Below are 26,903 nucleotides of genomic sequence, written 5' to 3'. Positions count from 1 at the left end.
AAGATATAGACAAGAGGGCAGGGGTTTTGACTCATTGGTGGAGTGCTTGCCTAGCATGCACAAGGCACTGGGTTTGATCCTCAGCACCACATAAATATAAAATAAAGATATTGTGTCCACCTAAAACTAAAAAATAAATACTTAAAAAAGAGATATAGACAAGAATGTTCCCTGGAACATTTAAAAATAATACTAAAACCCAGAAACAATCAGTTCCATTCCTGGACAATTGGTGTTAAATGATAGTAAGTCCATACAATAGAATTGTAGACAGCTACTAAAAAGCCATAAAAAAGAATGAGAATAATGAGCATGGTAAATGGAAAAATTGCTAAGATATATCAAATTAAAAACAACAGTGGGGCTAGGATTGTAGCTCAGCACTCGCCTAGCACATGTGAGGCACTGGGTTTGATCCTCAGCACCACATAAAAATAAATAAATAACAGAGGTATTGTGTCCATTTATAACTAAAAAAAAGTTTAAAAAGTAACAAAATCTAAGCACAGAATAGCATGACTTTATGATTGTCATATCTGTGAAATAAAACCCAAGACATATCCAGGTATTCCATCATTCAGGTATGTACCTCCATGTGTGCAGGTATGTGTAAACATACATGAACATCCATTGTGTCCCTGCCCCCAAGAAATTATTAGGAAGTGATAACTTTGAAGATTTTTACTTTTAATTTGGTATGTTTCTAAACAATTAATTTTTTCAATCATATCATTTATAACTTCCATTTATTTATTTACTCATGCTTTTCAATAGTGATAGAGGTATCTAGGCAGAGAGATAATGGGGCCTTTTGCTTTCTTCTTTGGTATTTCTTAGAATTCTAAAAAATCCTAGCAAAGGATTTTTTAGAATTTTTTTAGGATTATTTTACCTTTATATAAGGATATAAAACAAACAAGGAAAAAATATAGCCACAGTCTACCTCCAAATTGCTTTCTTATTTTTCATCTTGTTGCAGGAACTCCATGGTACTTTAGATTTGGAATTAAAAATTGTTAATGCCCTTTATATCTGTATATGTAAGAGAAAAATTCCTGGCCTAGATCCAACAAGCTAATTTCCAAAATAAATGACAATGAATCACCCAACTATTCAATTAAAAAAAAATCTGGATGGAAACAGGTCACTGTCACCCAGAGGTGGGCTCAGGATTGTTCTCTGTTGGCATTCTCCAAGCACTCTAAATGATGAAAGAAATTCAGAGCTACAGCACTTTCCAAATCTTCCTGCACATCCTGCAACCTAACACTGCCCTCTTCTGGTTCTGTGATTCACATGCAGCTCCCTCACTGAGGTTGAGAGAAGTATAATTTATAGGGGATGATAGAAAAAAATCATTGTGAAACCTGCAAAAAAAAGGTTTAGTTTTTCTTTCTAGTGTAGCAAAGCCAAACAAATAAAAACTCAGGTTAAAGAATATGTCTATAATTATTATACATTATACACATGTTTATGTATTTGTGTGTATATATGTTTTTATGATCTATATGGTATACTATTTACCCCATGTTCTAATACATATATATATATACATAAAATATATATAGGTATAAAACTATAGTCATATATTTCACACAGGGTATAAATAGTCCTGTTTAAAGGCAGTAGCTCTATGTTAGAACTGTTTTGACTTCAAGTCAAAGATTTATCATACACTGAAACCATCTAGGTTTGATTGGATTTTTATTTTCTACCATTTTACTAATAGGTATATATTTCTTTGAATTTTCTAAGTTTATAGCTATAAAACAGCTTAATTTCAATTTTTATTTCTAAAGTCTTCAGTCTTGCAGATTGAGACCCATGTAAAAAGACGATAAAAAGATTACTTCTTTGAGAAAGAATAAAGCATTCCTGAATTTCAAACTCCATTTTTTCACTCTAGTGTTTTGAGTCTTTTCTACCTGAAGAAGTTACATTCAAAGGTCGTCTGTTGTCTACTAGAGACAGAGGAAACAGAGACAAACCACTGGTTATAGTCAGATCTTCTGAACAGCAGCTGGGCAACAGCACCCCCTGGTGTCTTGCAAGGGAACATGAACCTTTCCCATTAGACCCGTGTAAGAGATAGGAAGGCCAGCTGCTCTGGGAAGTTCCAGGGCAGCAATTATTTGTTAAGATCTTATACTGTACTAAGCTATGGAGGATTCAAAGAGAATAACCACATATTATGTAATGAAACTCCTGAGTGTAGGGTATAGCCACACTGAGGAATTGGAGCTTGCTTTGATAAACGGTGGAGACTCAGTCTTCACATTTAATCAACTCCAAATGGCACTGGTCTTTGAAAAATATGCCTGGACAAAGTGTTCCAGACCTTCCAACTTCCTTCTAGGTCACTGAAATCCCCATGGTGGGCTCAGGCAATATCTCAAGCCTTGCCTACAGTTTTTATCTGCTGTTACATTCATATACCAGAATATAAATGATAAAACTATAAACCAGATAAAAATGGTATTTTCACATTAGCAGTAACTTCAGTAAGAAACAAGTCACTGTCACCCAGGGGTGGGCTCAGGATTGTTCTCTGTTGGCATTCTCCAAGCACTCTAAATGGTGAAAGAAATTCAGAGCTACAGCACTTTCTAAATCTTAAATAAGAGGTTATTTCATTATCATTTATTTTATCTCAGTCCTAAGAATCCTTTCTCTTGGGTTTGGAGTGTCAACTGATGAGGAAAACCATATGAACTCCTAAGAATGGATCCTATGAAAGCCAGGTGATTACACCTGCTCATCCTTAGTACTTTCCCAGCACTTACTTCTGGATCGCAGGTAGCAATCATTACAGTTCAGAAGACCATTTCGAATCCTAACATCTGTCCCGCTCACTGCATCTCCAAGCTGTCCTTTACAAATTCCACACTAGAGGAGAAAAGATCAGATATTATAAGATGCATAAGAAGTTCTTTATCATGCTTACTGTTTACATGAACAGTACATAATCACTTCTCCAATGTTGACATTTTTTTCTTTGTGTAATACTGGAGATTGAACCCAGAGGCGCTTTACTATGGATCTACATCCCAACCCTTTTTATTTTTTATTTTGAGACAAGGTCTCACTAAGTTGCTGAGTCTGGCCTTGCAATCCTCCTGCCTCAGACTCTTTAGTAGCTTGGATTATAGGTGTGCATCACCACATCTGGCTTACAACCTTGACATTTGCTGAATATCATTTAAATATTTAAGTATTAGACACTGCACTGGTAGTCAATGTATAGCAAAAAGAAAAAAATATATTTTCAGGATTTCATCCTAACTCCTACTTATTTTACAGAGAAAGACATTGATTCAGAGAAGGTAGTTGATTTGTTCCAAGGTTGTGAAGCTGGTGTAGTTATCTCATGGACTTCAAAGTCTATCCTTTAAACCTCGGTGATATAGTATCTCTCAATCAAGATGAGAAATTTTCAACCGATTGACCCTTGGTGGTTTTGAATAAACACAAGGTCAGGGCATTATCAATTAAAAGTTGTCTATCAATAGCCTTCAAAGGCTTTGCAGCATTATCAGTATCACCAGATCAGAATTATTAGGAAATAGCCATTCCATTTTGTATTTCTACATCAAAGATAATGATTCCCAGAGGAACAAATCTACTGGGATGGAACTCCTTTCAGCCAATCAGCCTGACCGCAGAAGGACTCTGGAGATACTCTGCTGTTTGTACCAGACAAAGTGGCATTGGGGATTGGTCCAGGCTCCAGCTCTTGATTCATGTTCTAAGGTCACCTGGAGCAGAGGGGACTTCGTACAGTTACAAGCTGTACCTACATTGTGTTTTGTCTTTGATCAGGTCTTAGTTTCATGTGATCACTGGTATTATTAAATTAATAATTTGGCAACAACTTCATTTACTATCTCTTGACTTAGAGGCAGAGTGGGATTTATTTTAATCTCATGCATTTACTTTATAGCCAAGAAAGCTATCAACAAGAAGTAGGGCAAAATTCCAGAATGAAAAAGACAGTTATACTGCTATAATGCAGAGAAAAAAATGACTCTTATTCAGAAGTTATGTATTGTACCATGTATAGCCAGAGGAATGAGCAGTTGAGCTCCATTTGTGTACAAGGTGTCAAAATGCATTCTACTGTCATGTATAACTAATTAGAACAAATTAAAAAATTTTTAAAAAGTTACATGTTAATTTGAAATGTATCCATGAGTAGAAAAAAAGGACACCATATACTGATCTAGTCCCACTTATAAATTTTATAACACATCTGGCATACCTGGATAGCTCGCCTTACTTTTAGGAGATCTGGTACTATAATCTAGGCCTCCTCATTTCAGTTTGTTGATTCATTCATTTAAAAATATTTATTGATGCCTACTCTGCCAGACATAGAAGAAACAGTGGTAAGCAAGATGAACGTGTTTCCTGCCCTAGGGAGTTTACAGTTTACTAGAGGAGATGATAATTAAATATTTTGAAAATGAGTGATAAAGACTATGACAAGTTTTATAAGGGCCTATAACAAAGCTAGCTGCTGTCTAGATGAGCAGAACAGCTTCTCTATTCAATCTGTGATTATAGACATATTCATTCTGAGAACTATAACTTTGCAACTAACTGTAACCCCTTATCTCGTAGAAAATCATTCATTGGTCAAAGATGAAAACTCTTTGACATGCAACCACAAGGGTTTAAGAAACAGGAAGATGTTACATTCCAAATGAATCCAGATGGCCCTCCCTGTCTCCTGGTATTCCATTCTCAGCTTCCTGCTATACTCTTCAGCAACAAATACTGTATGGTGAAGACAAACTTCACAGGTCTGTGTTGCTTCTTCTACTCTGACATTCCAGAGGAATTCAGGATAGGAGAGCTTAATCCTGTAGGATGGAGTCTACCCACAAGTGTGTACCACTTGGGGTGAGGGGTCACAAGGCCTCCTGGATTTACAGAAAGTGTTTCTCAGTGTAGGATAAGGCCAAAGACATCACAAAACTGCATTTGGAGAAAAAAGCATTGCGTACCTACCCTGAAACACTGGATGTGGAAATAGAGATTGAGGGTCTCGATGATCATGGCTGCTCCTTTACCCAAAGGAAGCCCACAGGAAGAGCACAGCTTCTTCCCACTGATAGACCTAGATTTAAAAAAAATGGGTAATAATAAAATCTTTGGTTTAGAATAGTTGGTCAAATACATAAACATGCGAAAATAGAAACGTGGATTTTTAAAAAAAATGTTTATTTCATGAATGAAATGAGAACTACTAACTTGACAATAAACAGAAAATTAAGCATTAAATATAAATTGCAAACAACTACTAGACTGAATACAAGAGTCCTCCATGGTGATACTGAATCTGGGGTGTGTATGTGTGTGTGTGTGTGTGTGTGTGTAAGTTATTTGTTCCAAGAATTCTGTGTAGTAGTCTATTCAAACACCTTGGAATGATTCAATATGTTTATCATATGTTTTCATAAGCCCCAAAAGAAAATCAAGTTTAGCTGTGCTAAGGTCTCAATGTTGCTTTAAAATTTTTTCATAAATAGGTTTCTTGGCCCACTACGGCATTTCTCTTTACTTAAGGGAAGAAATGTTCAAAAACAGTCAATTGTAATATAGCAGAACAGGGACCAGGCAGAGGGCCCGAGGTACGGGATCTGTTCCCTGCTCTGTCATCAAGTTCTGTGATCTGCTGTAAAGAACTTACTATGGGTTTCCCTTCCCCCTACAGAATGAGAGAGTTGGTCTAGATTATTTCTGCCCCGTCTTCCAGGGCAGACACTGTGAGTCTGTGATCCAGGCTCTTGCCTTCTCTTCTTGAGGGCAGGGCAGTACCTACCTTCTCCCTGTATCCCTGCAGCACAAGGCCTAGCAATGGGCTAGAGTCCCATTCAGTAGAACAACACCAGGTGAGGTCCTGGGCAGCACCCATCTGAAACTAGATGGCCAGATGCAGCCCTCCTACAGCTCAGACCAGATCACAGTGATGCCCACTGCTGGAAAAGCTCTGGGGACTGAACTCAGGGCCAGGCCTTGGGTAGGACAGGCCAAGTTCTACCAAGGAGCTACACCCCTAGCCCTAATGCAATATCATTTGAAAGCTAACAAGGGACAGGGAAAACAGAAAGGAAGAGCACAGAAAAGAGAAAGAGTTTTATTAGTATTTCTCTCTTATCCAGTAGTTAAATGAATTTCTACATCAGTGAGAATCTCTGGGTACAGACTAATATACGTCGTATCTCCGTGAATGGAACAGACAACTTTTAAAAATGTCATGGGGCCCAATTAATGCGGAAACAATCATTAGAGGGCTCGAGAGGTTAAAAAAGGATGGCGTTTCCTTGCCCAGCCTCCTCCTGGTTCTCTGTCAGAGTGTCAGTGGATCCTGACTGGAAGGGGCGTGTGTCTTGCAGGGAAAGGCACCAGCAGAGGAGCCTAGTGACTGTCTGGTGGGTTTTATTATTAGATTGCAGGTTCCACACAATGATATCAAAGCCCTGTGGCCACCACCATAACCAGCGCCACATACTTGATGGGCTGATGAGTCTGTAGGCAGATATGTGTGTTGGAGGAGATGTGGGGGAGCAGTGCCTCAAAAGCACTTGGCAAGGACTTATTTGGCTGAAATGCTGCTTGGCAAACTCTAGACCCAACAAAGCAGCCTCAGAGAGGCTTGCTGACCTCTTGTACCTGTTTGGTGACTGGCCAGGAGGGGTGGGAGAACAGGGGGACAAGGGCCCAGCCTGGAAGTACTCTCGTGGGCTTTTCCTGTAACATGGTAAAGGAGCCAAAAATTATGACAAGAAAAGAGAGGCCCAAAACCATAAAAAAAAGACATTTTATATTTCAAAAAAACTTCCTTGATAACCAAATCAGAGACCTTGGTCTTCTAGTGGTCATTAAAAAAAAAAGAAAGAAAGAAAGAAAGAAAGAAAGAAAAGAAAAAAAAAAGAAAGAAAAAAGAAAAAAACCCAACAAAACAAACCCCAAACCACCACCCCCCACAAAACCCCCCAAAACCCAGCATGCATTTGCTACTTAAAATCAAAACCAGGATGGAATGCTGGCATTTTTGGTTAAAATCTTCTTTGGTTGAGTTTTTCAATTTACTCATTGAACTGCTTTAGAACACTGAGTAAGATATAAAACTATGGACTTAGTGGGCAGGTCAAGGTAAGCAGGGCACAGGGGAAACTCATTAGGAGAGGCCAGAAATACGGGCAGACCTTAAAGGAGCTCTGTAAGGTCTTTCAGCAAGGGGTTTCCACCTTGAATGCGTTCCTGAAGGGTGATGTTTACAGGACTTTACAGCCACCAGGAATGCCACGGGTAGTGGTGGATCTTCCCGTCCCAGCAGGGTTGCACAGAGAAACCCTGCCTGCGACTCACCTCCCCTGGCTTTTAGAAGTTAATTTCATTTAGATTAGTAAATTAAGGAAAGGGGGCACAACAGAGAGAAGAACAAGTGAAAGGAAAATAACCAGGTAAAAGCAGACGGAGCAAGACTGTCTGTTTCCTGGTTGATATCAGCATCATTCCCTAAGCTCAGGGCCACCTTAACCTCCCTCCTCAGGCAGCTTGTCTTCCGCAAAATGTCACACTCTCATGCCTGCTAGGAAGGCACTCCACCTCTGGTCTATGATGCCACCCCAAAATAGAGTTCTTACAAAATTAAAATGGGGCTGTGGCTCAGTGGTAGAGTGCTAGCCTCGCACGCACGAGGTGCTGGGTTCCATCCTCAGCACCACGTAAATGTAAAATAAAGACATTGTGCCCACCTAAGACTTAAAAATAAATATTTAAAAAATAAAATAAAAAATAAAATGTCGTCCAAGGCAGCTACCTTCATGAGTGAGCCTAAAAATTACAGCATAATATATTTTTTTTCCTTGAAATGATATTTGTCTATACACTCTGAGATAATTTAACTCAAAATAAATAACTAATGTAAGAGAACTGCAAATTCTATCCAATATTTAGATTTCTGGGATAAGAGTATAACTTTACCTTCTGTATATTGATGTATTCAGAGTAAATATTTACTTGTCAGGAAGGCTGTCTCAAGCTTCCATACATATTTTTGACCTTGTCTATGAGATTCAATTGAGAAAAAGCACAAAAGTGCTGCTGACATCTTGCCATCTCACAGTTCCAATTTTTCTGCTTCTAAGTCAACACATTTTTTTAAAAAAGGAATTCCATATCCATCTTATTTGGTTACTCACTTTCGCCTTTCGCTTGGAGACTCCATCTGATGGTTAATGTTTCTATCCAATGGGAGGGTTTTTGGCTTCACATCTTCTGACATGTGCATTGGTGTGTTTGATACCTGTTGATTCTGGGATGGATCTAAGGCCAAGTAAAGAACATAAATTCTGTGCTCAGTGAAATCACCAAATTGCCTAATAAGTCACTTGCTTTACAGGGCTAATGCCTGATGAGGTCTCGAAGCAATTTCACAGAGGCTGTGGGCACACAGTGGCGAGGGAGGCCTGGGTATCCTTGGCACTGTGAATTAGTTGAGGAAGGAAAAGAGATCTGGAGCCGGGTCCTTTTACCTCATTGATTTTTCATGTAATAACAAGAGTCCTAAAAACACTGACTTCTTATGCATCAAAGAAAGCAAATTTGGGTGGTTGCAATTATAACCTGGAATGGAACTTCTACAAAGGTAAACACCCATTGCTTTCTCTGATCCATGGATCACACCAACTGTCATGTGGTTTAAACCCGTAAGGAACCTTAATTAAGGCATCCAGCTTCCTCAGTATCTCTATGTGGGAACATAAGTCGATGCTTATGAATGATTGCCAAACAACGTAAACATATGAGTAGACCATACCCTAGAAAACACAAGGCAAATTCATTCATTCCACTTTTAAAAATGTATCTTTGCTTAGCAAATTTGCTTTGGCTATAAACACATTCATATGGTCATCCTTTCATCCTTACCCTTTCTCTTACATAATCCCTCTGCCTCTAAACTAAGTCAAGAAGTGTCTGCCAGCAGCAGACATCCTCAAAGTTTTCTTAGCGGTTAAAAAACAAACAGATAAGCTAAAAACCCACACAAACACAAAATTCAGACTCAAAAGAGTGATCAAGATGCAGAAGCCTTGAAGCATTCATAGATTTGACATTTAACGTTTCAGTCCTCTAGGGATAACCCTGAAGATCTGTGACATGAGGAAACGGATCGTTTTGGTGAGGAATGAATGTGACTTTTATTCAGGGGTGGGTCTGGTGTATGGGGGGCTCAGGTGAGAATGACCGTGGCTTCTGCAGGGAGCTGGTAGATCCTTCTCAACCTTTCAGCACCTGCATTTCAACTCAGCTTTGTGGATTCTCCACTTCTGTAAGCACTTTATGGGGAGATTATATCCACTGGGGTGGAATGGGGAAATTTGAAAATGTCTTAAAATGCATTGCTTATGAAGGTCAACGGTTTTCTGTATAGTTATTTTTTAAATTTTTTTAAAAGTGCCCAAACCTGCTCAGGTCTTACTGGTCCCCAGTGATACTATATGAAGTCTGGGGATGTGGGGTGGGAATTTATTAATTATATATTTAGCATAAGGTAGAAGACCAGGCTCTTAGAGAGAGAAGCTTGCAGTCAGCAGAAGTTATATTTGTCTGGACAATGTGAAGAGTCTTACAATAATTTAAATATTGAGGTTAATCTTCTCCATTCTTACCCTGAGCTAGCTGTGGGTTCACCCCACAGGGTGGGGCTCCAGCCTCTGTATCCAGCTGATCTTCATGGATTCCTCTTGATATGGGATTCTCAGAGTCAGCCAAGGGTCCTTGAGTTAGGCTGTTAAAATAGAGAAACATTATTTGGAACAAGGAAAAAAGCAACTGGATTGAATTTACTTACCTATCCATTAAAGCACAGAAGTACTAATTACAAATTAAAAAAAGACATGAGACTGCTTATATGTACTTTTTACTTTAAACCAGATTGAAAATATCAAAATCTTATGCATTTGTACCATCCATAAATCTAGCAAGCTCTAGAATTGATCATTTCTGATGTTCTCCTTGTCGACCAAATTCTGCATTCTAATCATTTCAAGGGCTGCAGGAGCTAACTGGAATCTCCCAGATTTTCACAAATGGAAGAGCTCATTTGGGCCACATGGGACCTTTGCAGCCCTAGGTAGTTCACTGGCCTTTCAGTAACTTCTGTGTGCAAGGAAAGGAGATACAAAGGAGAAAAGGGGGTAGTTTCTAGTGACAAGGGCAGTGTGGGTAACTAGCAAAAATCATTTTAAAAGCTTGTCTGCTGTACCAGGGAAAATGCACATAAAATGCTTTTTGGCGTCATTTAAGTCTTCCTGACTAGTAATTTTCATTTCATAAAATGAGAAGCCCTTTAAACAGCATCAACTGGAAACAGATGTATTTATCCAAAGACAATGCAGTCTCTGGACATAGGCTTTTAGCTCTTAAAGCTTACAGCTCACTGGGTCTTCTAGCTGACAAGCACAGGGAAATTCTGAGGGTAAAACCCCACCAGAGGTGTTCTGCTCCCAGGCAACCTTTCGGATTGGCCAGTCTTTGAAATGACACTTAGATAGCCTTTCATGTCTTTGGGTCTCTCTGTATGCTAAACTTGTGTGCAGATATGTGCATTCTTGGTGATACGTGTCTGGTATCTCAGGCCCTAGAGGTAAACAAGTGTCTCATAGAGAATATGCTGGTGGCACAGTACTGCCCACTTCCTGGGCTTTTTGCAGCTTCCTTCTTGGTTAGATGGGGGTGGAATCAATGAACCGATCACAGCCCACCACTACACCAGAGTCTACTCCAGTCTGAGCAACTCTGATGGCCCCACGGTTTCTGGCTTCCTTTTCTGACCTATAGAACATACTGGGGCCCACAGCGAGGCAGTTACGCACAACCAACTGATTAGCTGATTATCCTTACTATTATCACCCAAAGCAAACATGGCGTCTTAGGGTGAGGGCATACCAACAACCAAGTTCAGGTCCACAGTGGAACCACAGTAGGTGGTTCGCCAGGGCCTCATTTCAACCTCTGTCCCTCCAGACACATTTACCCACTTCAGGTGACTGATACTTAGGTTTGGAGCTTTGAATTGATAACAAACTTCTTTGATGATTTAAACTGCTTCCCCTTATTTAAAAAAAGGTTGTGCTTATTTTAAAATAAGGCTATTTATATTCAAGAGCATAAGGACACTGACTTCAGAGCTATTATTCATATTGTACATAGTCAAGCAATATGTAATGCATTACTGGAATGATCACTTCAAGGCTGAATATGATTTGCATTAGCAATGGGTACCCTTCTTGGGGGTGAATTTCCATGGAGATCCTGGGAGGGCTCATACCTGTCCTTCTCCTCCAGTGGATCGCTTTCCCTAGTCTTAAGCAATAAGTCACTGTCATTCCCCGGGAATGCTTTCTTCTGTCTTATCTCTTTTTCTTCATCTTGACAGTTTGCCAAAGCCGTCTTATTCTAAGGGGAAAAACAAGGACAAACTTAAATATAATTTTTAAATGCACAAGAAGACATTTATCTCTGGCCATGGGATATCTGAAGCATTTTCTTTCTGAGACACAAAAATTTTATTTCTTTACCTTCAATTTCTTATTAACATGTATTAAATGTTCAAACTAATGGGATTCACGCTGCTGTTTCCATATATGTAAATAGTGTGCATTGATCCTATCCATCCACCCTTATTCCCTTCCTCTCCCCCATGAAGGATTTAACCACATTGCTTATAGTTTAAAGAACAGTCATTTAAACTAGATGATTGTAGTGATTTCTAACAATTTACAATAAATGTACAATCTGGATTTCTCTCAAATATTATCATAAAGTGGAATTGGTTAAGAACCCTCACCTCTGGCTTTGAAATAAAGTCACGGGACTGTTTATTTCAGGACAAATAGCTTTCTGGTATCCAGAGGATATTCTATCCTATGCAGATTATGGACCAGGCAGGTTTTGGTATGACCTCTGTCCAGTACCTCCATGACCTTGTTGGAGGATGTGGAGGTAGCCTGGCCTTTCTAGGCTCTCTCCAGCCTTCCAAGACACATCAATTTCTTGTGGATTTTTTTTTTTCAATTAGAAGCAACTATTATGGAGGCTGGTGGAGAACAGATTGTGGGCATCTTTGCTGTGGCCAAACAATGTCAAGAAATGCATGGGGTGGCGAGAGGAGAAGATGCCTGTGGAAGGAGTGAGCAACCCAGAGCCAGGCGGTGAGGACGTTCCAGCACGTGGCATCACTATCGGAGGTTCTGCCAAGCTGTCTGGGTCCATGTGGCCATTGCAACAGCTCTGTGTCTCCTCAGGGAGAGGGCAGGATGTGGCCCGGCAATGGCGGGGCAGTGGGTGAAAGGGTGGTGCAGCTGCTGACATGATCCTAGGGGAACAGCCAGCCCTGAGTTTAAACTGTGGAGTTTGGTGGGGAAGCTTGGCCTTGTGCTTTTATACTTCTACTTAAGTTTATTTATGTCACAAATTGCTCTTAATAAATGTCCTCACCACTGTCCCACTGCCTTCGGTGATGGAGGAGGAGGTAGACAGCTGGTCTGCAGAACTTGAAGAAATAGTGAACGGAACCACGGTGTCCTCAATTATCTTACGCTCCTGAGGGGAGTACAGGAATCGATGAAAGGGGGGAAACAAAAAAATACATATTTGTCAGGAGAAAAATTACACTAAGGAACTTAAGGGGGACAAAAACACATCAGGATATGTACAAACAAGCAAGGCATTAAAGAAATAAAAACCCTTATTTTCCAAAAGCATGCAAATCATATAACGTTTCTATGGGTGATGATCTAGAAATAAACATTGAATTTAGAAAACCAAAGTCTGAATGAGTATAATTAAAAAAGTTAAGAAGTGCTATTAGGGATCTGACTATCTAACAAAAAAAAAACTTGTGGTAATTTTAATCATAAACAAATTTTAAATAACATAAATAAAATGTAGCCACTTTCAAGTTCTCTGATGTGGTCTTGTTCATTCAGTTCAAAAAATCAATAACTAAAATGAAACAAAGTAGAATTCTCTCTGTATCTCTTTAGTACCGTATAATAAATGTAGTAATGAGAATATACTTATTTAGCCTCAATACCAAAATCATCCTAGAAAATTAATTCATTGTGACCAAATATGCTTGTTACAAACAAGCACATACACAATAAATGAACTGATTTTTTTTCCACATCATCTCTCTAAGCCTGATCAAGAATCAGACTCTAATAGGTGATGAGACGTAACTATTTCATCTCCTTGACTGTGGCTCAACACACCCTTAACATATTTGGGGTACTGTTATCTTTTAGAGTCTATATGACTTTTTTTTTTGAACTGGGGACCTAACTTAGGGGTGCTTTAGCACTGAGCCACATCCCCATCCCTTTTTATTTTTTATTTTGAGACAGGGTCTCACTAAGTTTCTTAGGGCTTTACTAAGCTCCTGAGGCTGGTCTCCCACTTGTGATCCTTCTGCCTCAGCCTCCCAAGTCACTGGGATTACAGGAACGTGCCACTGTGCCTGGCTGTGATATGACTCTTTTAAAGAGGCTGGTAGAGTCTGCTGAGAGTACAGACAGCCAGACACAGCCACATGCATACACATGCCACAGACTCAAAAGGTGGTGACACACTTTAAGGAATTGGGATGACAAGGTCAGATTCCTTCTTGGGAATTTCCTACCTCCTCATAGTATCTGCGTTCTTCCTCTTCCACCTCCTTTTGGGCCTTTTCCCACTCTTCCTTCAGCTTGTCCTGTTCCTTCTGGTATCTCTCCTGTTATGGGATGTCCATAGATCGTTTGGAACTGACCACTGCATACACCTCTGGGATTTTTTTCTTCCTCTACATCACCATGTACAATATGTTGTGAGAGGACCTTTTGGGGGTAATATTCTGAGCCGAATTGATTCACACCATAAAAGGGAAACACTACTTTGTGCCACTGAAACACTTTAGGAACCTAAAAACTCAATAGAGAGCAGTTGTTTTCTGCTGTTGTGTTTTGTAGAATTACTCTAGAAAGTGATAAGAAGTTTGCTTGTGGAAAGAGGAAAGATGGAATAATGGAAAGTGCCCACAATCTTCCTGAGCTTGGGTTTTTGTCCTAAATCAACAGTTTGCTTCAACTGGGCCTTGCAGGGATGAGTGTTGCTATCCCAGTGATAGAAATGCGTTGCTGGCTGGGGACTAGCTCACTGGTACAGCACCTGCCCAGCAAGCACGAGCCCCTGGGCTCCACCCCCAGCAGCAGGGGGCAGAGAGAGACAGACAGACACTGGAGTTCCTGAGAGCTGACTAGAAGGAATGAATAAATGGAGATTAGAAATAATGCTTGAAATGAGAACTGACACCTGGATGTCTTAGGGACGGCATCCTGACATGACAGAGACAAAGGAATTATTGATGTGTGCTGCACAGACTCCAATTATTTTAGGCTGATGATTGTCAGTCCTCTCTGAGGCTAAAGCAAATCTGTACTTTGCCTTCCAGGAAGGCACTGGGATGTTTTCCAGGTATTACCCATTAGGTCACTATCTTAGGAGCAAAAGGACTTCGTTGGAATGTCCAGAGACTGGTGTTCTTACTGATGCTCCAGTAAAACCACTGTTGGTCAGCCCACGGTGGACTCTTCAACTCCAGGTAAAAACTTATTATCAAAACTGGATATTGTATTGTAGAGGTTAAGAGAGAACTTTGAGGAGCTTTTCAGAACACAGGAGACCCAAATCTATATAACAGCTGAAAAACCAAGCAAAGCTTCTTATAGGCTTATCAGTTCCAGGAACCTCCTCATGAGCTTCACTCACCAGGAAGATGCAGGCAGTGAAAGATGCATTTCCTGTGTGACACATACACCCACCCACACACACAACCACACCATACACATACTACACCACACACAAAGCACACAACACACAATGCAAACTACACCACACACAAAGCACACACACACACACACACACACACACACACACACACACCTTGCTTCCCTGCTTTCCTTCATAAACACCTTGGCTCACAACCCAAGATGCCACATCAGGTAACCATTTTTTTGTGGGACAAGGAGCAATGCCCAAGCCTGGTGCCTGCATCTATGAGCATGGCCACCCTTCAGAGTGTGACAGACAGAGGGCCAGGGTGGGACACAGATGCCCCTGTCTTCTTTTCTCTGTGGAACTGTGACTCCTGATTGTCTGGGGAAGAAGCAGCTGATTTCCAAGATAACAGCAGATGGCCAGCCCTGATGTGAGGTCTTCCCCAGGGTCCTAAAAGTCCCAACCACGCTGGGATTTTGATGAATCAGGTTCTTTCTGATATTTTGGTATTGAAGGTCTAAGCCTCTGCAATTTTCAAAAATGCCAAATTTAACTTGCAGAGCTAATGTACACTAAAATTGACTAAATATCTAACTCTCTACCCCCGGCTCTATAAGTTAGACCAAAAGAAGTAAAACAACAGAAAAAAAAAAGATAAAAAAGAAAATTTAAAAAGTTAAGTAAAATAAACTTGTATTAAGCATCGCTTTCTGACAGCAGAAGAAAGTCATCAAACTTAATGAGATTTAACATTCTTCTCCTTTAGGACTTTTTGGTAGCCTCAGCTCTACTAGGAGTGTAGTGGAAAGAGCATATGTTTTAAAGTCATGTAGACTTGGAAATGAATCCAGGCTCAACACCGGTTAGTTGTGTGACCTTGGACAAGTAACTTAACTGATGCAAGTTTAGTTTCTTCAGTTTCAAATAGGGGCTAATGAGACACACTCTGAAGGGCTATGTGAGGATTAAATGAGATAAAAGTCACCACCAACCACAGATTCTGACACATCCCAAGTATTCAACATAGGTTAGTTTCTAGGGTTACCAGGGTACTCTTGGAAGCCCTGCTAATCCACAAAGCAGGCATGAAGCCGGTGCGGACATGATAAATGTACTCCCAGAATTCTACTAGAATTGAGAATTAGCAGCTTTTACTCAAAGGTGAGTAAACATTTCTGCTTGAGGAACTAGACTGAAGCCAAATTTTACTCCACCTGTATGCTAACAAATAGCTTTTGGATAATTCATCTCACTTTTACTTGAACTGGAAATTAGTACCTAAGGAGGTGACGAATGGGTAGACAGAGCCTTAATCAATACATGGGAGTTGACACATGAATGGTTTTCCTGTTCATCACTGTACCTCTGACAGAGAGAGAGAGTTAGATACAGGATGCTGTGGCCTGGATATGAAATGAATCGACTTAGACTCACCAACTTAGCAGAAGAATTGGCTGCTATCCGTTTCCCGTGCTAACAATAGATTTAATGCAACAGAAATAAAGAAAGCATCATCTAAGGAAGGGCAAGGGAGGGGCAGCAGCAAACCCAGTCCTACCTGGAGCAAACGTTCCTGCTCCTGCTGCCACTTTTCCTGTCGCCTGCGCTCCTCTTCTGGGTCCCACGCCCAGAACTTAAACTGCTCAGAGAAATAAAACCAAGATCAGAATTGAGCTCTGTTGTCAAGGACAGGCCAGGACAAGAGAAGACCATTTGCCTCCAGCCTGGCACCTAATGTAGATATACAAGCTCAAGCCTTCCTCTATCTAAATGTGCTTTTTGGTGGTGGACGCCAGTGCGAATCTTACTCTCTCTTCAATTCATTTCCAAGATGCTGGTGTGATCTGTGAGGCTTTGAGAACTAGTAAAAACATAAAGTAGCTATGGGGTCGGGGAGGCTTTGCTTCATTTCTTTTAGAAGTGATATCTTAATTGCATTCACACTCTTAAGCACAAGATGATCTACATACTGATCCTAGATCCAAGCCAATGGGACCAATTATTTCAGAAGAAATGAATTTTGTATGAACAAGTGTCGGCTGTACTATATAGCTAATGCTTTATATTGCAATTGCTTTTCCATATCACCTTTCCCTAAAGTAGGTTATTTAACTCACCAATGACCACCTATGGCACCTAGGATCCAGGCAAGGGGAAACCCCCCTGACCTGGGGCTGGTAAAACACTCAAACCCAAAGACTTAAAAAAAAAAAAAAAAAAAAACCTTAGCAGAAGGTTTTTTGCAAGTTTAGGAATCAACTGAATGAACTGGAACACAGCTAGTCCTCAGAACCCATGGGTTTAACTAATCACAGAAAGATTTCAAAAGGGAGTAGGTGTAACTCAGTGGTAGAGGGCTTGTCTAATATGTGCAGGGTCCTGGGTTCCATTCCCAGCACTTCAGAAAAAAAGAAATATATACATATATTTTTAAGTTGCATCTGAACTAAAAATATACAGACCTTTTCCCATTATTATCCCCTAAACAAATGAGTTAAGGACAAGTTACATAGCATCTACATTACATTAGGTATTATAAATAATCTAGAGAAGATTGAAAGTATATGGGAAGATATGTAAGGGGTTATGTGCAAATGATGTGCTGTTTTATCTAAGGGACTTGACCATCTAAGGATTTGAGTATCTAAGCAAGTCTTGGAACCAATCCCCTGTGGACACTGAGGGATGACTGTAGTTAGAGAAGGGGGCATAGTCCAAAGCAGGTGCCTGTGCTGTAGAATACGGGACTGGGAAGGTTCAGGGATGGAAGGGAGAGAAATCACAGCCTGCCTCTAGGAAATCAGCAAAAGATGGGCTCCTTCATTTAAAGTCCAGCCACCCCAGGCACCAGAGTAGGTGCCAGGCAGACCAAGCTCATCAATAACTATGTTCTTCTCTTTCCTCTGTTCTGATGGAATGGTTTTGGGAGGCACTTAGAACTCCCTGGGGATCCTGAGTGGCAAAAGAGAGTGAGGGTGAGAGAGTTAGGGAGGGATGGGAGAGGCCTAGTGGGGCAGGGTGGGGAGCAAACATAATCTACCTCCCCCAGCAGCTGGGAAGCTGGCCAGGGTCAGTCCTGTCTAAGGGTTTGATAGGTCCAATTACTGCCCAGGATACCAGGGCCAACCCACTTGCACCCTGCCCTATCCCCAACAGAGGTGTATCACCACGCAGTTGCATGATGGCCAGTCAGCCCAGGGAAGCGTCTCAGGCCATCATCACTTTAGTATATTTAGATAGATGAGATAGATGAAATGAGGGTCTCATTCTGTACTCTTCGTGTGATTCTCACAAATAGTGGGGATGACCATGATGTTCACAGAATAGTAAAGAAAGATAGGACTACAACATAGGGAAATGTAACTTCCTATTTTCTACTATCTTGATTAATGCAACACATATGCATACCATAGGTTACAGCAAGGTATGCAGAGGTACTTAATTGTATATAAACTAAAGTCTCCCAAATGTCCTCAAATGACCATTAAATGTCATCCTAGTCTATACGTGTAATAAGAATTGTAATGCATTCTGCTGTCTTATATAAATAAAAAGATGTCATCCTAGTGTGAATCTCCATAGGAAATTATACTGGATTTTAGTGTTGCTGGGTCCTGGTATTCCCCTAGGACTTGGATGCAGAAATGTCCAGAAGTTCTTGGCCCTTCATTGTGGAGAAGTCAGATGTTTATGTGACTAAAGACAGAGGGGGACCAGTGAGGAAAGTCCAAAAGAAGAAAAAATGAAATAATCCATTAGGAATTATTTAATTCTCAGATCAATGCTATGTGGAAATCTCAAGAGTAAGTCACACAGCGGTAGAAAGATGGAATGTGGGGTGTGGATTCAGCTCAGAAAGCCCTGCACATTGGTTAAAAAACAAAAGAGAGAAAACATTTGAGGAGGACGATGAGGAGGAAGACACCAGTGGAATAAACAAGAGGGGAGAAAAGTGATCCTCCTCCTTTGGTGGTTATTTGCTGAATACTTACTGCAGCCTGGGGTTGGGGGTGGGTTGTCCCACTAAGAGGCCCAGCCTGCAGAGCTCATCACTGAGTGCACAGAACGCTCATCAGAAGAGAGTGTAACACCCGTCTCAAGGACAGGCGAGAGGTGCTAGAGGAAGTCAGATTGGAGATCACTGAGCCCTCTTGGTCCTACAATTTAGTTGTTCATAGGTCTGTATCCCCCTCCAAGGCAGGGATGCCTCTTTTCCCTTTAAGAATCCCAAGGCCTGGTGTTTTAGCCCTCAATAATTATGTTTATTGAATAAGTGAATGCAAGCCCTTCAGGGGGGTGATGGGATCCTGCCTTCATGGGACCTGGGGTCTCCAGTGCTACTCGGTCCCACTGAAGACAGCCCAGGTCTGCTGAGGTCAGCATCCTCTCACACTTAGTTCCTCCTCAGGCTTTCCTTATTTCCAGGTTTCTTACACTTTCCTATCCTATGGGGAGCCAATTACTCTTGAAAGAACATCATGCTTGAGGGGGGCTATTGTTAGAGGATTTACTTAAATAGGTCAGTAAGTTTTCTCTTCCTTGTTCTATTTTCTATAAGCCAGAAATGAGACTGTTATCTCTTTGGAGTGACTCTTCATTCCACTCCTGCCCCGGTGGGCAAGTGAACGATTGAACATCCTTGCTCTGAATGCAGTTTAAAATGGGAACAAGTGGGCATGTCCCACTCTTCGGATCTGTACCATGAACACCAGCTTTGAGATACTTCCTGGGTTCCCATCCATCACAGGTGGACTCAGCTTTCCCGGAAGTTTGGGATTACCAGTATAGGCTGGTACCTGAGTCTCCACAAATGGTCTGTAAGTCTGGAATATGGCAGGAAAGATTGAGGGTTATATGACAAACGAGGGGCCCCCTTCTCCATTCTGCTTAGGCACTTAGGAAGTAAGACAATCTGCCTCTAGGTAAGAATTGGTATTGGCTATAGCCTGTCTCTTAGACTAGCCACTGGGGAGGGAAGCTAAGCTAAGAGGCACTGTACTATACAGGCTTTTCAACTAAGGCTCACAACAACCATGTAAGACGGCTATTCTTATCTCACTGTACAATCAAGGAAGATGAGGTACAGGGAACTCATGCAATATTTTTAGGATCACGTGGCTAACAAATTTGGAATCTAAGGCATAACCGTGATTACACGGCTACCCTTAGGTGGCTCCAAGGCAATGCTACAGGACATCTCCAGGTGGATGGGCATTTCAGAGGCTGAAGGGGGATGACAGGCCAAGTGCTGGAAACACCAGTTCAGTTTTCAGATAAAATTCAGAAGTAAGGAATCAGATGTCACGTGTGTTGACGTTTTCAATAGCAAATGCTTTCTTATTGAAATAAAAAACAGAAAACAATAGGTACAAGTGAAATAATTCAAGATCCTGATATAGAGAAGGGGAATGAGTCAAGGCATTGGTGGACTCCCCCAAGAAAGCCCAGGCTGGGTCCTCTCTGTCAGCAATATGCTACACTGAAGTACTGTCCTTATTTTAGGAGTGAGTTTCAATATCTATGAAATTCTCTATTTTAGTACTAAGTCCTGTTATTACACTAATTTTAAATGCTACTTTAGACTTCCATTCCTGGCTTATCATTTTGTTTCCAGGCATGATATCAATTTCACATAATGATAATCCATGTCTTCATAATTTACCTGATAGTATTATCCATGACTTTAAATTGTTCTTTTAAAATAAATTATTTGGGTCTTATTTTTGGTTGAATACTTTTTTGGTGGGGTGGTGGTACTGGGGATTAAACCCAGGGGTGCTCTACCTTTGAGCCATATTCCCAGTCCTTATTATTTTTTTATTTTGAGAAAAGTCTTGCTGAGTTGCTGAGACTAGCCTTGAACTTGTGATCCTCCTGCTTCAGTCTCCCAAGAAGCTGGGACTACAGGAGTGTACCACCATGCCCAGCTGGTTGAATATTGTTTTAAAAAGTGCTGTAAATTAAAATCACATGAATGATCTTGCTCTTTCAAGTGGGTTACTTACCGGTGTAGTTAAAGGTGACTTTTCACTGCTTGGAGAATCTACTGCACAGAATGAAAGAAAGAAAAGATAATGATATGAGTTATTCCTAATTGTCTTTCTTTCAGATCCTCTTAAAGTACTGTGTAGTTCCTATGTCAGCTTGAAAACTAATTCAAGAGCATTAGAAAATCAAAACAAAGCAGACCTCTAAACCCTGAAGCAGGTTGTACCCATCACCAAAAGAAGTTTTCAGGGTAAAATGATTGACCATATCAATTAGCACCAGGTACTAGACTAGGAAGCAAAAACTATCCCTCTTAGTGCTGGTTCTCAGTATACCTTGCATTCTGGCTTAATGAGCAATCCTCTCCCTGTCTAAATGGAGAAGGATACAGAGAGGCCAGATGTCATCCAGGAAAGGAAGAGAGTGACACAGTTAACAAGAGAACCATTACCAGTTTCTGGTTCTAATCTTTGTTTTAAAAAAGGTGGGACTGGACAATAAAGAAAGTGGTGGATAATAACATTTATTTGGATTCTCAAAATTGAATGAAATTCAACAGATTTCCTTTCAATTTCAGTGTAACTGGTATTGCTATCATAAAGGTAGCTCTTTGCTAACTGTGTGTCAGAAACAAGCATTTTTTCCCTGAAATCAGAAATGAAGACAAATGCCAGAGACATCATTGGTTGCCCCAACATGGATTTGTGCACAAAAGAAATGCAGCTACCCAGTATGCAGTTTACCTGACCGGGAGAAAAACTGGGAACGTCGCCAAGAGTTCTGAACTCTAAGCGGAACACTGGCAGTGCCAGGCGACTCTAGATCAGATGGCAGAACAGAACAGAAAACCATGAAACCAGTGAGAGCTGAATAGGACTATGTCCCACTAGCAAAGGCGGCTTGATTATAGTCGACATGGGAATTGGGAGCCAGTGAACCCGAAGTGCAAAATGTTGTACAAAAAACACATTTAAAAAGTCTGAAGACAACAACAAACAAAAGTCAGTAGAACTGGCACAGTTTATGCACTTTTGTCTATCTTCGTGGGGTTAGGTGAAATTTTTTTTTAGGCTTATACTTAACAATGATACTGTTTAAACTTTACCTCTCAAAATGGTAAAACAATATGCTAGGCAGGAAAAAAATGCACAGTGGACATTACTTTGGGAGAACACTAGGAAAGTACAAAGGCAGCAGAGACAGGGGGTTTAATTTCTTTATACACGTGATGCTTTATGAAGGTCATGTGTGCAAGTCTGTGGCAGATTGAAAAAAAGAAGTGTCTATGTCTGTACATGGTGCAATGAGTGCACAGAGCTCCTGGAAAGTGTCCATATCCTTACACTCCAGTTTTTGAAGTGTGTGACTATTTTACTGAAACACGATTTTGACATATCTTTCTACTGGTGTGTGAGAGTTGAGAAAAGGATACTGGTCACCTTTAATAAATGTCTTCTATAAAAGTTTTCATAGCATTTAAAGACTAAATCGATGTGTATGTACGTGTGTTGGGGAAACCTGTGGAACATCAATTAGGGTTGACTTTTGGATCTTTAGTGGCCATATGATCAGTTCATAAACAGATGACTCTAAAGAAATATGGGTGATATCACTCTCTGGGGGCAATATTATTATTATTATTTCTGAGAGTATTTATTAGGTGTGGCTCCAGGGATCCTGATCCTGACCTTATGGTTCTTTTGGACTTGATGTTTAAGACTAGTCACTTAAATGTGTATTGACTTTTTTTTCTTTTTTCTTTTGGTAATGGGGATTGAACTCAGGGGCACTTAACCATATCCCTATGCCCCCCCCTTTTTTTTGTATTTTATTTAGAGACAGGGTCTCATTGAGTTGCTTAGTGTCTCATTAAGTTGCTGAAGCTCGCTTTGAACTTTTAATCCTCCTACCTCAGGCGCCCAAGCCACTGGGATTACAGGCCTGGCTTGTACTGACTTTATATCTGGGCAGAGACTCATTATTTCCCCCCATTCCAAGCCCAATAAAAGATAAATCATGTCTTTTAAGGTTACATTTATTAAACGTCTTTTGCTCCCTTTAAGAATTTCATAAATGCCAAACAAGTATTACTGTTATTTTTGTAGCTATCAGTGATGTCTTTGAGGCACAATTTAAATAAATATTTCGATTCAGTGGTTTTTGGGGTGTGTTCCCCAGATCTCCACATCAGTATCACCTGGGAACTTGTAAGAAATGCAACTACTCTGGCTCCTGTCTAGACCTACAGACTCATACCCTGTGAGGGTAGGCCCTGTGCCTCACAGGGGCTGGGCACATACTCATGTTTGAGAACTCCTGCTTGAAGCCATGACTCTAGGATGTAAACAGTTTTCTTTTATGGTGGGGCTGGGGTCGGGGTACTGGGGATTAAACTGAGGGGCACTCACACTCAACCATCAAGCCACATCCTCAGCCCATTTTTGTATTTTATTTAGTGACAAGGTCTCACTGAGTTGCTTAGTGCCTCACTGTTGTTGAGGCTGGCTTGGAACTCGGGATCCTCCTGCCTCAGCCTCCAGAGCTCCTGGAATTACAGGCATGTGCCACCGTGCCCCATGTGAACACTTTTCTTTTCAGGAAAGCATTCAGGAATAGTTTATTTCTGCTGGACATCTCGTTCTACACTTCTGCTCCTATTGCTACTATTCTGTAATCACTAGATTACCTTATCAGTGGTTATTCCAGGCTAGGTACTAAGCAAAACGCTTTTTACAAGTTATATCATGCAATGCTTCTGATGTCCCTAAAGGCTGGTGTAATTATTATTTCTAATTTACAGGTGGCAATTAGACATTAGAGAGAACCCAATGGGTGTATAGGTAAGAACCAGATGAGCAGGAATTGGAACCCAGACATTCTATCACCAGCCTCTGCAGCTACAATATAATTCTCTCTTGGAGTCTCTGCAGCTCCAAACATAATTCTCTTAAAGTTTCAAAATGTTCCAGTGCTACTAAATTTTATTTTTTTAATAATTCAAAACTGGCAAAGCATGAAGTAAAATCCCAGTTCAATAACACATTTCCCCAAATCAAAATGCCTTACAACAGGTAATGGAATATATAAATACTTGACAATACAACTAATTAATATGGCTTAAAATATCTATTCCCACCCTATATTCCTTATCCACACAATTACAAGTGCTAGAAATAGGGCAGAATTAAAATCTGTCTAAATATAGCCAATTGCTGGCCCAGTTGTGAGCCTTGATTTTTTTTCCAGTTCCCTTCAGGATTGTAGGCCTGACAATTTAAAGCAAATGCTTTGAAGACAGTATTGAATTTACTTCCACATGAAGAGATGAATGACCATCGGTACATGCGCCAATTAATTCCCCACCGAGTGCTCCCTGTTTTATATACCGGGCCCCAAAAAACTGTCAACAAAGACTAAAGGGAGGCAATGCAGATTCTGTCAATGGTGACCCCAAACAGCTGCCCATCCTTAAAAAGAGAAGTAATGATAAACCCCAGTCACAGTGAACCTGTACCATCCTTGTTTGCCTGAACTGATAAATCAAATCTAATACACATTGGGGGAAAGCAAATTTTAAAAGAAACACAGGAATCTTATTGTCCTACCTCCCAAACGCTAGCCATTTCCACACCTAGAGAACCTGCATTGGTGAAGCCCAGTGATCTGTTCTGAAGAATAATCCCCATGGATGGTGCAACTCTCAGGACCCATCCTTCAGGGCTCATATTTGTAAGGGTGCTTCCTGGTGGTATGGGCACCTGAGTTTCTCATGAGGATAAAGGGATTAAATTTGGATTCTTACAGAGCAAAGGGGTGAATTCATTAACCCATATATGGCCTATAAGGTACTTGGTGGGGGTCAGTGTTATTTTAAGATCTTCCATAGTAATAGTAGGTGCTATTTAAGATCTTTGTAGGCCCTCACTCCTATTTTTAGAGGTCACCCCTTCTCCCATTATATTAAAATGTATCAAAAATATGCAGCACATTAAAATATATCCTCAGTATGTTCTCACATATACTCTAAGAATGTATTTTTTTAATGTTTCATGTATTCTCTTACTATAAAGTTGTTAAAAAGGTTAAAGTTGTTGCTTACCAGTAACACATTTAATCTACATAGTGAATGCTTCCTCATCATGTACAAGCAGAAATTATTAATGGAGTAAAAAAACCTGACTTTTTAACAAAATGACTGTCAAGTTAAATGGATATTCTATGAAGACCAAAATGAAGAATAAATATGATGCAATATTAAGATCATAAACTTTTCAAAACACTTATTGATTTTTAAAAATTTTAATTGCCTTTTTATGTTTGGGAGACAATGCAAGACATTTTAAAGGTCTCAAACATTTGGATAGGCCCCACTATACCCTATAATGTCTGATTTTGGTGACAGGGGTTCTCAGCTTGATCAAATAGAGAATGTGGCCTCAGTTTTCCATTCTGAAGTTATTTATTCAGCCATCGCAGACTCTGGCAAAATGTCCCCTGGATAAAGGGACATCACAATAAAGGGTGTAGTCATCTTTTAAAACAAAACATTTTACTATAGACGGGCCCAGCAGAATATGTAGATCTAAAATTAAAACATTTCCTTCTCTTTACCTTGGGAATTGAGATTTGGCAAATGTAGTTGGTTGGTTTCAGGCATTTTGTCCAGAAATGGAAACGTCAGGGTTGCTTCTGGTTCTGGGGATTTTGGCTTCAACACCTGTGGATCATGGAAAACAGATGTGTACCTTATAAGCATTGTCCATTAATAAGTATACATGAAAGAAAGTTAAAGGATCCCTGCCTATTACATAAGTCATTAAGCTCAAATACTAATTTATTTTTATTTTATTTATTTATTTAAAAAATTTTAGTTATACATGACTGAATGTTCTCTCTGATTTGTGGATGTTAACCCAACACAGGGAGGTCAGGGAGGGGAACAATATAAATACATGGGATGAGGCTAAGGGGAGTGAAGGGAAGGGAGGGGGGAGGGGAATAGGAAAGACAGTAGAATTAATTGGTCATGACTTTCCTAGCCTTGTATTTGTATATACGACCAGGGTAACTCCGCATCATGCATGACCACAAAAAGTGGGAATCTAATAGAACGAGTTATATTTTTTGTATGTATACTCTGCCAGAACACATTCTACTGTCAAATATTTAATTTTTAAATGGAAATTTTTTGCCCCTTCCCTAAAATCCTTTCATGCTTTTCTACATCAATATAGAGATCAATTTTTTTTTCAGAGAAATCAAATAAGAGCAAGAAATGTGATGATCATTTTCCTTCAAACCCAGAAGACAGTAGTCTGTCTACACTATACATAACTTTCTCTCCTTTTCTTATTGGCAATCACATATTCTCCTTCTGGTCCCACACAATATTGAAATTATAATGTCAGGAAATGAGATGTATCACCTAAGATGCTCAGAAGAAAATCTTACTCCGTAAGTGCTGAACATTATAATAATATTACCTTTTAATGGACATTATTCTCAAGACACTATTCAAACAGCCACAAACTTATAAAAAGTACATTAAAGACAATATACTTTGCCTGTTGGCAAAGAAGCATTGTTATAAATAACAACTCTCAAATAGTGCCACAGCATTGATGCCCTTAGGGAATTTTGTACACAGGTTAGACTTCTTGTCTTTCTGGTAGATAGTATCCAAATTACAGGCTTTACAAAGTCTTCTGTTTGTTTTGTTAAAATGGATTTTTCTTATTATTACTATTTAATTTTATTTGTTTCATCCTAATCTAATGACCTTTCGTAGGAGCACCTCATGCAGACTTGGGTGTTTCTGCTAAAGACCAGATTATCAAACTTACTTAAACAACATCTAAAACAAGACTCTGAGCGTGAATCTGAATGAAGAACCCAGCTGTATCAGTCCATGTTCTTCTAGCTGCTTGTAGGCCTTAATACCGACCCTGGTCTCTGGCCGGCAGCTGTGTTCCTAATAGATTAATGTGATAGCTAATAACCTGAGGGTGGGTGAGACTAATGGGCCACTTCTTCCATCACAGGTTGATGAGTGATTGGGTTCTCAGGATGAATGAATGTTAGAATTT

General features: G+C 40.1%; 1 protein-coding gene across 21 annotated transcripts in view; it reads right to left on the bottom strand.

Moving 5' to 3' along the window:
- The window catches only part of Limch1 (LIM and calponin homology domains 1), a 312,004-nt gene that overhangs the window by 5,627 nt on the left and 279,474 nt on the right, over positions 1 to 26,903 (bottom strand). For 6 of the 21 annotated variants that reach the window (XM_013356262.4, XM_013356263.4, XM_021722765.3 and 3 more), the window contains 10 exons: positions 25,429 to 25,534; positions 20,835 to 20,875; positions 16,388 to 16,468; positions 13,694 to 13,786; positions 12,511 to 12,615; positions 11,342 to 11,469; positions 9,681 to 9,799; positions 8,211 to 8,334; positions 5,011 to 5,119; positions 2,784 to 2,886 (listed from right to left, as the gene is read on the bottom strand). In XM_013356262.4, coding sequence (XP_013211716.2) covers positions 2,784 to 2,886; positions 5,011 to 5,119; positions 8,211 to 8,334; positions 9,681 to 9,799; positions 11,342 to 11,469; positions 12,511 to 12,615; positions 13,694 to 13,786; positions 16,388 to 16,468; positions 20,835 to 20,875; positions 25,429 to 25,534 — 1,009 coding nt within the window. Of the gene's footprint in view, positions 1 to 2,783; positions 2,887 to 5,010; positions 5,120 to 6,666; positions 6,754 to 8,210; positions 8,335 to 9,680; positions 9,800 to 11,341; positions 11,470 to 12,510; positions 12,616 to 13,693; positions 13,787 to 16,387; positions 16,469 to 20,834; positions 20,876 to 21,560; positions 21,636 to 25,428; positions 25,535 to 26,903 lie in introns of all 21 variants that reach the window. The other 15 variants (XM_040292498.2, XM_021722761.3, XM_013356261.4 and 12 more) reach the window with 9 other exon arrangements.

Source organism: Ictidomys tridecemlineatus, chromosome 9 (assembly GCF_052094955.1).
Source record: "Ictidomys tridecemlineatus isolate mIctTri1 chromosome 9, mIctTri1.hap1, whole genome shotgun sequence".
Classification (NCBI taxonomy): Eukaryota; Metazoa; Chordata; class Mammalia; order Rodentia; family Sciuridae; genus Ictidomys; species Ictidomys tridecemlineatus.
The sequence above is the reverse complement of the archived record's forward strand: the minus strand, read 5'-3'. Positions and strand labels throughout refer to the sequence as shown.